This window comes from Phaseolus vulgaris, chromosome 2 (genome assembly GCF_051622355.1).
Source record: "Phaseolus vulgaris cultivar YP4 chromosome 2, ASM5162235v1, whole genome shotgun sequence".
Classification (NCBI taxonomy): domain Eukaryota; kingdom Viridiplantae; phylum Streptophyta; class Magnoliopsida; order Fabales; family Fabaceae; genus Phaseolus; species Phaseolus vulgaris.
The window spans coordinates 1,579,394-1,592,524 of record NC_143499.1 but is presented as its reverse complement, the minus strand read 5'-3'; the positions used below and the strand labels follow the sequence as shown (position 1 = coordinate 1,592,524).

Genomic DNA, 13,131 nt, shown 5'->3' with positions numbered 1-13,131 from the left:
CGCGCATATGTTTGGAACCATAAAATAAGAAAGAGAAATATGAAATCTATAAAAAAAAAAAATAGATCCACAGTGTAAAATTTGATCTCCAAATTACGGAAAACAAGGAAGAAAAACACTATTTATTAAAGTTAATGTGTGATTTTCTAAACTGACTTCACAAAATTTTGTTGTGAGATGTGAAATTGATGCAAACCGTTTGTAATCGTAGTTAATTATGCATGAAATTAACTGATTATTAAAAAAATTTATAAGAACATAATGGATTTTTAATTATGCATAACTTGATTAACTTTTAAATATAATTAATTGTATTTTAAACAAAAATTGATTATACCTTACCATAATTAATTTTAATATTTACATCATGATTAACCTTTAAATAATTAGTTTGGTAAGTGTTAACAATAATACATTATAACTTGATTGTATGAAATTAAAGAATCAAATTTTAATATTAATTAATTTGATAATTAGTAATTGATTATGATTTTTATGGATTATATTAAGTTATTTTCATGTTTTATTTTATTTTATTGGACCTTTGGTTGTATTAGTTTATTATTTTTCTTTGGATGATGTATAAAATTATGGCCTGTACTAAAAAATCACTCACCCAAAAATCAGCTTATATTAACAATCTATTGAAATTCCAAGTTAAATACTATAAGAAAAAATGATACCAAACTTATTTTAGAATTTAAAAAAGTTTTTTTTTCTAAATTGATTTATATTATTATTAAATAATTTTTAAATAAATATTTAATTAGCTATTAACATTTTAACTACTAATTATTTATATTTTAAATTTAGTAAAAAAATCTTGATAACTATTTAAATATCAATTTAAAAATAATTTAACAATAATAAAAACATTTAAAAATAAAAAAATTATTTTATCTCTAAAATATTCAATAACTAATTATTTTTTTCTCTAAAATTAGTTTTTATTTTTATTAATAAATTTTTTTCATTATTTTATACTTTATATCTCATTATTATAGTTGAGTTTGAAATGTTGGAAATTTAATTGTATTTTCTGTACATTACACACACCTTGTACTTGATTTTCTGCACATTAGACACTCTTAGACTAACAGTATATGCCGCTTTACCACTAATGTTAGACAACACACAATATATTCGTAAAAGAGATAGCAGTAGTAGCTTGATATGTGATTATTGAAAGCCTACTCAGCTAAGAATTTCACATTTACTAATATTGATATGTCATTATCCAATGTTCCGTTTGGATTAAATAAGTTTAATTAAGACTTGATCAAACTAGTTCACACACCATAAGTTGTTTTATACTTAGAATGCATTAAAAGAATATAATCTTGGAGGATGTTATGGATTGGAATAGGCTATAAAAAAAATACCTCCAACAAAAGGGAATATGTGGACATAGCGTAAAATAAAATAAAATAAATCTCTAACAGCAACAGGGTAACTTTCAAATAAAGATAAAGTGTTAAAATTCTTGATAAGAGTAAAGATTCCCGTATCATTATTATTTACACGCGTAACGTGGGTGGTAGCTCTGCTACTCAAAACTAAAATTATTAAAAAAATTGAATTGAATCAAATTATACTAAATTGAACTACAATACATTAAAAAGATTGAAAAGTTAAATATTTTTTAATTTAATTTTCAAGAGAATTGTTTGAACTGAATTTCTTATTTGGCTAAACAGGACTACTTATGAGATTAAGAATATATTTTAAAATAAAATATTCCTTAATAATATTTTAAATAAATCAAACAGTTTAAACATTCAAATATTCACGGATGCCTCAAGTTCTTAGGCGCCACACGTTTTTCTATTTTCGTGTGTATTTTTAAAATTTGCCTCTCAAATAACTTTTTATAGAGTTCGGGTTAGTGACACTTATCGGAGTACTGAACAGTATTTTCAATCATGAACTTACTTTTCATAACGTTATAAAATTTATTTTAATTGGAAATAAATTGGAGAAATAAATTAAATATATTTGAGAATATAGGTAAATATAATTTTAATATCACGAGTATTATTTGTGCAATACTAATAAAATGGTATTAGATTTATAATTAGTAAAAAAATCTTCTTATCTGAGTATCAATAAAATAATAGTGCAATATCAAGTTAATTTTTTTTTCACATTATGATTATTAAGGAAGACGACTATGTGGGTAAAATATAAAAGACAAAAAAAGTTACCTTTTACTTAAAGAAGCGAGTTTGAATTTAAATTTGATTTGTGTTGACTATTAAATTCAGCATAAAAATTGATCTGTGTTAACAATTAAAGTCACTTTTCATTTTGATGTAATGAATGTTTAGTTTGGTAGGAATTAAGATGAATTTATGGTTATGTTGGTATGGTTTTTTTTTCAAAAGGTGTCTCAATGGGTTGAGCGAGAAAGGAATATATAAATTGTTTTTAACCTTGACTACAGTGGGTGTCAATGTTCTAACTTCAAGTCCGAGAGATAACATCGTCAGGGTAAATCACAGCATCCGAAGTATTGTCTGCTTTGGAGGTAGGTGTTTCGTCACGGTTTTGTTCTTAAAAGGCGCCTCAGTGGGTTGAGGGATGAGAGAGTATATAAATTGACATTGACCTCAACTCCTGATCGATGTAACACGATATTGGTGTACGGAATAATATTTAAATTAAAATTACTAAATACTCTGTTTTTTTTCTCATGATGTGAGTGACGATCTTAAAACATAAAGCTAAAAAATTGTGGGGGTAGGGGAAAGCAAGCCAGGAAAGTGGTTAGTAACTTTATTTCCGGTAGCAGAAGAAGAGGGTAAGGAAAGTAAGCTTAACGTGCATGTCACTCGACATGCTCTTTGTGCTAAAATGTTAGCAGCCGCTGCTCCCTCACTTTACCAACTTGGTCCAAAAAAATTTGGAATTTCGGAATTTACAATTCAAATCAGGTCCCTCCCCACTCTTTACGCAAAACATTTTAATTACATTTGGACAAAACCAGAGCAGCTGACTCATAACCAATCAAACCATCTCACTACTGTGTAGTGTGGGTCTCTGTTCTTTTGGCTATTATTAATAGTGTCACTTTCAAGGTTAATCATTCTTCTATTATTAATATTATTATTCAAATTTCACTTTCTTGCTGTAAAAATAGTTTCAAAGATTCTAACACAACTGGCTCGTGAACCCGACTATTTCGTGGGTCGTAAAGTTAGTAAGGTACTAATATATTCCCCTCACTCCCCTTGCACTTTTGCACTCAAGCCATCATTCACATTCAAACCCCCCCCTCTGCATTTTGTAGTTCTCCTTTATCTGCAAACAACACCAAATGGCTCAGCTTAACCTTATACTTGTCTGGTTATTTGTCTCCACTCTCTGTCTTTATTCTTGTCCTTCTTCGGCCCAGCTAAGTCGACACCACTACGCAAAAACATGTCCCAATGTCGAAAACATCGTCAGAGAAGCAGTTAAAAAGAAATTTCATCAAACATTTGTCACGGTCCCGGCTACCCTCCGTCTCTTCTTCCATGATTGTTTTGTGCAGGTAATCAATGGCATGCATCTGACTCGTTCATTCACCGTATAAAAGCATTTGATTCATTCACCATATATATATAAATAATCCTGTTATGTTGTGTCTGCAATATTACCACAGGGTTGCGATGCTTCGGTTTTGGTTGCGTCCACGGGAAACAACAAAGCAGAGAAGGATCACCCTGATAATCTTTCACTTGCTGGAGATGGGTTTGACACAGTGATTAAAGCAAAAGCAGCAGTGGATGCAATTCCCTTGTGTAGGAACAAAGTTTCATGTGCTGATATTTTAGCCATGGCAACCCGAGATGTTATTGCACTGGTTTGTTTCATCAATTACCTATTGTGACTCTGATTACCGTGAGAAACATTTTGATCCAATGAGTAATTATAAGGTTTATTGAATTATGATGCAAATGGTTGTTCAGTCCGGTGGGCCTTTCTACGAAGTTGAATTGGGAAGATTTGATGGGCTAAGATCTAAAGCTTCCGATGTAAACGGAAGGCTGCCTCAGCCAGAGTTCAGCTTGAATCAGCTGAATTCACTGTTTGCGGCCAACGGCCTCACCCAGACAGAAATGATAGCCCTGTCAGGTAATGCGCGTTCATACATCTCTCTTCACTCTTCACACATGATTTCTGTTTCCCACTGAATCCCATTATTATTTAGTTTCAAAGTAACGGGAAAATTTTATGAATTTAAATTTCATCGTCCATCATCTCTTGCTCTGTTACTTTAATGATATCATCAATTATAAATATGTGAATTAATTATTAGAAAGTTGATTTTAAGCATAATTTACATATATTTACATATAACATCTCTCGTGCGTGAAATAACATTCCGATAACGGTCCGTCTGATAGCAAGTCCAACAAATACTCGTTGGGATAGAGACTCGAAAAGAATCTGATATCATATTACAAAATAGACTTTAAGCCTAATGTTGGAGATCCCACATCGACTAGAAATTAGAGCCTTTCATTGTATATAAGTGGGTGCAAACCTCAACCTATAAGCCCGGTTTTATGGGATTGAGTTAAACTTAAAGTCCACTCCGTAATACCTAAATCAACCATAAACTAATGAAATGTCTGATCTTAAGTGGGATCTCCAACCTTAATATATTATAATTTTTCCGTAAGAAGAGGGTGGGTAATCGTAGTTTAAATTGTTTTGATAATTGAGGTGATTCTGCAGGTGCTCACACGGTTGGATTCTCCCACTGCAACAAATTCTCGAACAGAGTGTATAATTTCAAGAGCAAAAGCAGAGTGGACCCTGCATTGAACGAGAAATACGCAACGCAGCTAAAGTCAATGTGCCCAAGGAATGTGGATCCAAGGATTGCCATCGATATGGACCCAACCACGCCACGAGCATTCGACAATGTTTACTTCAAAAATCTTCAGCAAGGGAAGGGCCTCTTCTCCTCAGACCAAGTCCTCTTCACGGATTCAAGGTCCAAGGCCACTGTGAATTCTTTTGCCAGTAGTAGCAAAACTTTCCATGCCAACTTCGCCGCTGCAATGACCAAATTGGGCCGAGTTGGAATAAAAAATGCACAGAATGGAAACATTCGTACCGATTGTTCAGTCCTCTAATTTCCCACAAACAACCCATCTTCAGGGATTTGTTATGTATATTAGGTTTTCTTTATGTTTAAAATAACAAGTATTGAAAGTATTTTAATTTATCACCTTCCTCTGTTTTTCTTTTTGTTTTTTTTTTTTTTACAATTGTTCCTCTTAGATTATCAGCATTTTCTTTTCAGAAACATTAAGGTTTTAGTCTCGATGAAATAAATGAAAAGGTCACCAAATTTTTTTTCGAATGCACAAAGGTTGCAGCTTACCTTATCACAGAAAGTGCTAGAATTTTGTGTCGACCTTCATATTCTTAATTAACTAAGATAGTACTAGTAATTGCATAGATGTTTCGCCATGATCGTATTTTTTTTTCTTATAAAACACATTTTGCACGAGATTATTCATAAAACAAATAAAATGAGTTTATACATAAATTTATTAGTTAAAATTATTTTATTTCGTTTCTGGAAATTTTTATTCTTTTAATTTTGTATGAACTGTGTACCCGAAAAGTAAACATACCAAGTACTCAACATGATGTCATATGTCGTTTAGAATTAATTACGTAATTAATTATAATTAGATGTAAAATAATTCTAAAACAATGATAAAAAGACATTTGAGTCTAATTGGATCTCAGACTAATCATAACGGATAGTGGCATAAATAGATATATCCTCAAATAAAATCTAATGAATTATTAATAACATATTTGTGTTCCAATTTTATTATTTCTAGGGTCAATCACCGCATTTGATACATTATCTAGTTTAGAATTCGATGTTCCGTCACGATTTTATCATGAAAAAACACTTCAATAGGTTGAGAGAAGAAAAAATATATAACTTCCGATCGATATAGGAATATATTGGCGTACCAATTAGTAATTACTTTTCCCCCACCCCTCAATCATTTTATTTCACTTTTTCTCATTATTATCACGTGGTTTCTTCCCATGCCGACAAATGTACTGTTCAGTCTTCACTGTGTGATTTTGTATTGTCTTGTGAAACATACATCATCATATACCCAGGCGCCAAACTAAAGTTATAAATTCAATGAGTTAAGGACACTGATTCAAATCAAAATTGAACCAAATCATGCAAAACTCCAAAAATTATTGCTTGAGTAGCTAACAAAAATCAAGTAGTGGCACATTAAAGTCTTGTACCATTAAAAAGGCACATGCATGCATTTCACCTTTTAGAGAATTTTCAAGCCGTTGCAAAACGAGCCTGACCCACTGTGTTATGACTTGATGATCAAAACATGCAAGACTCTCTCACATGGACAAAATTGAAACCCCTAGACTAGACCCCTTGTTAACAAAGAAAATTTGAAATTAGAAGTTTCTATGTGAATTCAAACCCATACATTCTTAACTTCTTAAAGATGATGTGGGTCATAAATGGCTTCACTACATTTCTGCCACGTTGCTTCACTCAAGGATTTCAACCATAGACAATACATTCGAATTTGGTGACTGTACCTGTGTGGATGACGGTAAAGTTGATCCACGCTGATACACAATTTGCTGTCGTGCTGATAATCTTTCGGTTCTTCAGACTTCTTCTTCCTTCACGCGCGTTCCGCCGGTTGACGGGTACCTGTGATTGCACTCCGACGCTCAAGTCAGTGTTAGTGAATAGTCTACTCTCTTAAGATATCAAAAACATACATTTTCTCCCTTTCAGAAGTTTAATATATAGGTTGACTTGAGCCTTCTCCTGTGTGGGTCAAGTAGTTGGTTAACTAAAACGTGTGTAATGGTCTTAAGGTTGTGTACAGTGACTTCCTTATATAAGAAAAGTGTATTTCGACGTATCTTTGACTTGTTGAATCATTAGTTATAACTTTGTTACGTGTTTACTATTTTATATCATTAATCCATGTCTTTGGTCGTTTGGATTCCCGACCAGTACAGTGACCATACAGGATTACTATTTTATTAGATACTATTTTATTAGATAGGGACTTTATGACCTGTTAAACCAATTTAATAGAAAGAATAAAGGTGAGCATTGATTTATACAAAAATTACTATTTTGCTTAACTTTATATTGATGATTGAAGTAATATAATACGCAGAAAAAGAACTTCTTATTATGTATTCATCTATTTATGTTTTATCAGTAGGAACAATAAAAGAGGAACGCATTGTAACTATCAGGGGCTAGTTTTTATGTCTCTTGTTTTATTACAAGAAGAAAGCTGTAAAGAAAAGGAAGGAGTAATTAATAAGGGACTGGAAAGATAGCATACATCAAAAGGGAGATTCTTTTGGTATTCATGAGGTTTTGAGAGTATAAGGGGGCTTGGTAAAGGTCCATTTTCTTACTATTATTGTCATAACCATTTTATGCAGTGATTATTATAGTACTCTCATAACTATTTCTGTAATGACGGTATATATATGATTGAATTAGGAAAAAATATCTTGAAATGTCAGTGAGATATTGGTCCCTATTTCTAGGTATTGTTCTCTGACTGAATTGGGTAGACATAGATGCAGACTTCGATTTAATATGTGTCTCAAAATGTTTCTGATATTATGCCCATGCATGGTTTCCTATTCTAGGTCGATCTAGAGATTCGTCTTTCATCCAGCTTTCAAAGTTTCTCTCTGTATGACCAAACTATACAAAAGGACTATTCCAAATTAGGCTATAAATATAATCTCACGGTTTATTTACATGCTTGAATCACATTTTCCCTATTAAATACTAAATGAAATTAAGTTATTTTGAGTCATAAAAATATATCACCCAACTGGGATTGGTATTTTTAGGTTACTATTTTTAGGTTGATTTTGCCTAACCATCATTTTAAACCTAGTTATCAGACTAGTTTTGAACCTAGTTATCAGTCTAATTTTGCAATTATAATAGTTAAAAGACTGTTTCTTCCTGCACCTTATTCTCTCACCTCCATAAATTTTCGAATTTTAAAAAATACTCCTTTATAATATTTTGGATTACATAATCTGGAAGTTATTTTTCAAATCGGTAATTAGCTTCCGATTACATAATACGGAAGTCTTTTTTCATATGCATGATTACTTTCTGAATTACATAATTCGGAAGTCTTATTTAATTTTCAGATTATGTAATTCAGAAGTCTTTTTTTAAATGAGTTTCCAGATTACATAATCCGAAAACTATTCTACGGGAGTGACACAGAAAGAATAAAAATGTATTCTCATGTTGTGTATGAAGGTGGAAAGGCTGTCCATGGGCTTATACTAATCCTTTGAGCATGGTTGCTTCATTTGAATGATGTTTCTTCCTGCAATTCCAAGAAACTATATATTTTTTATAATATAAATAATATCTTTTATTTTATTAATATTTTTCATTTTGGAATTTGTGATTTGGAAAAAATCTGAACGTTTAAAAAGAGTTTTTTTTAATTCTTGATTAAGGTACTTAGAAATACTTTCCAGACAGTACATTCTACGAAAGGTGTAAATAGAAAAAATATCTGAATTAATTATAAAATTCAGAATGTATTGATAATTATCTTTTTACCTGACATATGGGTGCAGGAAGAAACAGGCTATTTGAGAGGAGAAAATAAGGACCCATGGAGAGTTACACAAGTAAAGCTCATTACAGAACCCATTTGTGATATTTTCCAATGAGGCTGAAGGAGATATTTATAAAAGTTTATTTAGGCTTATATATTGTTTTGAAACTAAATGCTGGTCCAGAAACTACTGCTCCTAAATAAATAGATAATAATCATTATAGTAAGAATAATAAATGTAGATCTGTCAAAAACATTATGTAATATCGATAACTAAATTGTATTAAACTATTTTTTCATTCTAACAGTATATGATAATATAAGATAATCCAATTGAAACATTCTTGAAAGAAATTTGTTCTTATTATTGATATAGTTTTAAATAAGGTAAGTTTAAGTTCAAATGAGCCTTAATATAAAATAAATGATAAACTATACTCATACTGTATGAATTTTAACAAAATTAAACGTAATAGTTGTCGTTTATTTGACATCATGTTGACCTAAAATACTTAACATTGAAACATAAGCATTTAAGAGAAGTGTATATTAACAAATTTAATGCAAGACTTCATAAAACAAAAGTGATATTAACTGCAATTTCAGTAAACGTTGAGTAGCGTTTTGGGACTACGATGGCCAAGCCCAATGACTCGGGTCTACCAATCCCATTAGGGCTGTATTCCGACACCTTCCATAGGTGGCAATTGCTTCCTGCACCCAATCAATTGCTTCCTGCACCCAACAAACTTTTTAAAACCCAATTCTGTCCTTGTCTTCTTTATTTTGAAAAAGGTGTTGGCTGCAGAGAGAAACTTGGTTTTCCTCTTCTCTTTGGTTGGTACTGGTTTGAGCTGCCTAGGTAGTTTTAGTGTGGCGGTGGACGTGGTAGCTTCGTTCTCTCTCGCTGTCCAACTCCAACACAGACGATGTCGCCTCACTGACCACCACCACCACAATCAATGTCGTCGCTCGGTTGGTCTTCGTCACAGGTAAATGCCGCTACTAAACGGAAAACAGCAGAAAGATTGAAAAAGAAGGGGACTGCAATGTGTTGGGTGTTGTTGGGTGCAGGGAAAACTAAGGGAACTACAGAAAACCCTAATTTTCATTTTATTAAGGTTAGTTTAGTCTTTTCACATAAACAATTGGGTGTCAATCATATTTGATTGGGTGCATGGAGAATCTATCTCCATATGTTAGGTAAAAAATCATTTTATTCTTAAAGAATACACTGGATTTTACAATATAAAAAATGTATTTTTTTCCATTTACACCTCCCAGATTATAGAATCTGGCTGGAAATATCTTTTGAATTATATAATTTGAAATATTTTTTCCTTTAAAAAAAATACATTATAAATTACAAAATTTGAAAGTTATTTATGGATCCAAAAATATCTTATAGATTCTATAACTTAAAAATATCTTCTAAATTTTTAATCCAAGAGTGTATTCTTTTTAAAGAAACTCATTATGAATTATAAAATCTAGTTCGGATTCTATAATTCAAATTTTTCCATATCACCCATTATTAAATGAAAAAACATCAATAAAATAAATGATATTTTAAGAAGTATGGGTTGTAAAAAAAACTATGGAAATGTAGAGAAAAACAGCTTCCCATTAGCCTTAAAGTCTTTTTTGTGTGTATATAATGATCCCTAGATTTCTTTTTCATGTATTTTGTTAGATAAACAAATTCTGGAGAAATTGAGTGTTTATGATGGAACCTTTTGGGAAATTTGAGTTTAATGTTTTGATCCATGATGATGTTCCCAGATGTTGGGATTTGCCCATTTAAGAATTACCACCAATGTTCAAGCAGAACTCAAAGCAATTAAGAAAGGTTAATAACAATTGAAAGCTGTAAACCATTTTAATTAGCAATGCAAAGATTTTGATTCATCATTATGGTGATTGCATGGTTTGTGTTTGGTAAGATCTCAGAGTTTTACTATAGTGGATTAGAAAAATAATTAAACAAGCTTGATTTTCAAATATCAAAAAGTTGCATCCACATGCGTTCTATATATATTTTTTATTACTAGTTTTTCTTTAAAGTATCACCAAACCAACTAAAGAAATTATATCTGGAATAATTTTTCCGTAAGATTTTCTATAAAATATAAAATAAAATTAAAATTAACTTATCTTGTAGAATTTATTTTTATATAATTTTTACTTTAGATTTATGTGTGAGTTAATTTTAATTTTTTATAGAGTATAATTTAATATTTTTTTCGTATTTCTAATTTTTTTTATAGAGAAACTGGGTTCAACAATTATAATATGTACATACAATAAAGGGGTCTCCTTATAAATTATGGAAAATTGAATAGATGTGTAAATTATTTGTCTTTTTTGTTGTTTGTTGAAGAATATTTGTGAGGTATGGTGTCATTTATTATGCCTGTTTATAGGGATAGATTATATTCTCTCCTAGCTAGATGTTAATTCTTTATATGCTAAAACATTATTTGTCAGGTCAAAAGAATAAGAAAAAAATGGGGGAAAAGGTACTAGGGCTACGACTAAGCCTCCAAGTCTCAAAACACTCTTTTAAAAAATTTAAACTCGTATGAAAATTTTATATAAAAAAATCTCATGATTTTTATGTCCTTAAGAAAATTAATAATGCTTATCAGTACCACAAAATTAGGCATTAATTTTCACAAGATCACGCTTAGAATTTTTGGATTATTGTATTATGAATACAAAGTATATATTAATATAGTTAATGGCTAGTTTTATTAAAAATCAGTCAATTACTTTGAATAAATTTTCCTTTTTTATTTACAACTTTTTGATATCTTTAATTCAGTTTCACTCATTTAAAAGTTGGTAATAGCATTCATCAAATTAATTTTGAACTTTACTAAAGAATATTCACCAAATTCTTTTGAAAAGAAGTTCCCCACACCCACTTGCGTTTTAAAAAAATCCTGTCATATTTCATAGCCCTTCCTATAAAACTTGACCAGAATATTATCTTTGACTCGCGTCGTCACATTATTCTTTTTAACTTGGAGTTAATTTTGGGGACTTATATAACACCTTAACACATTGTCCTATATAATTTATATACACATTTATTCATATACTATAAGAAAATATTTCATTTCACACCTTAAAGCTAAGTTACACGTAGATTTATGCTACAAAAAATACCTATCAAAAGTATATCTTATGAGAGATATTCATTTGAGCTATAAGTGTTTTCATTTCAAGCATACACTTCATTTACAAAAAATTGTACATTTCAATATATAAAATAAACACTAAGAAATCTCAATTCACCATTGATAGCACTATAATGATATTCAACTAACTATAAAATGTTGATTAAAAAAATACAACCATTTAGGAAATATAAACAATTTTAACATTTAAAAATATTTAATTTAAAGTCTAAAAAATATTGTTTTCAATTAGTCACCATATTGCTTGTTCAACAAATTAAATATGTCTAAATTTGTTCAATTATGATTCTACTCACTTAGTCAAAGAGGTATGTTTGTCTAGTAATTTTTTAGTTGTACAATTAACAAAACTCTCAAAATTTTTCACTAAATGAATGTTTTCAACAACTCTATGATTCTCTAGAAACCCAACATCTTGGACATTCAATCAAATAATTTTCGTTGGACAAATGAAATTGTCACCTATCAACGACATCTCTCAAATTTTCATTTAAATTAATTTTATAAGACGAACAAAATGATCACTTAACAACTCTTAAAAGAAGGGATATGAAAAAAAAAATAAGTTTTTGCATAATTCAAAGGTTGTGCCAGAAAACTTACAACTTTATCCAATTTCAATTATTTACTTTATGAAAATGCTAAAATAATTAGCATTCATCTTGTAACTCATTTTAAAATGAGTGTTAAAGAGAGTCTTTCAAATAAAGTTGAGAAAACATATATGAGTAGAGTTCCTTATACATTTGAGTATACAATTATATATACAAGACCAAATATTGCAGCATATGTTGTTAGTACTATCAGTCAATTTTTGTCAAATCCAGTAAAGAGCATTGAAATATTGTGAAATATTGAGGTATTTTCATGGTACTAGTGATTTCAGACTTTGTTTAGACTTTGTTTTGAAGGTGATAAGCCTAGTTTAATGGGTTATTCGAACTTATATATGATTGGAGAGTTTGATTTAAAAAAAAAGTCTACTTCAAACTATTTGATTAAGTTTGTAGGATGAATCGTGACTTGTCAATCAAGATTATAGGTAACATTTTTAACTACATATACATAATTCATTATTATCAGAGAAACATAGAAGAAATTTCAAATTTAAAAACTTCATTTTATGAGGAAAAACTATTCATTATTTGTTGTTAAAATTGTCGTTAGGATAATGATTTTGATTTTGATACTAAACACTCGTTAGGATAATGATTTTGATACCATATTAAGAAATTGACTTTAAGCCTAACTCAATCCCATAAAACCAGTTCATAAGGTGAGACTCACTTATA

At 30.1% G+C, this 13,131-nt stretch overlaps 1 protein-coding gene across 1 annotated transcript; it reads left to right on the top strand.

Annotated features, from left to right (window-relative positions):
* The first annotated feature begins 3,127 nt into the window (after positions 1 to 3,127).
* Positions 3,128 to 5,221, top strand: LOC137810051 (peroxidase 51). Its single transcript, XM_068611173.1, has 4 exons — positions 3,128 to 3,532; positions 3,644 to 3,844; positions 3,951 to 4,116; positions 4,723 to 5,221. The coding sequence occupies exons 1-4, from the start codon at positions 3,317 to 3,319 to the stop codon at positions 5,124 to 5,126; spliced, it is 987 nt and encodes a 328-aa protein (XP_068467274.1). The 5' UTR covers positions 3,128 to 3,316; the 3' UTR covers positions 5,127 to 5,221.
* The last annotated feature ends 7,910 nt before the right edge of the window (positions 5,222 to 13,131 follow it).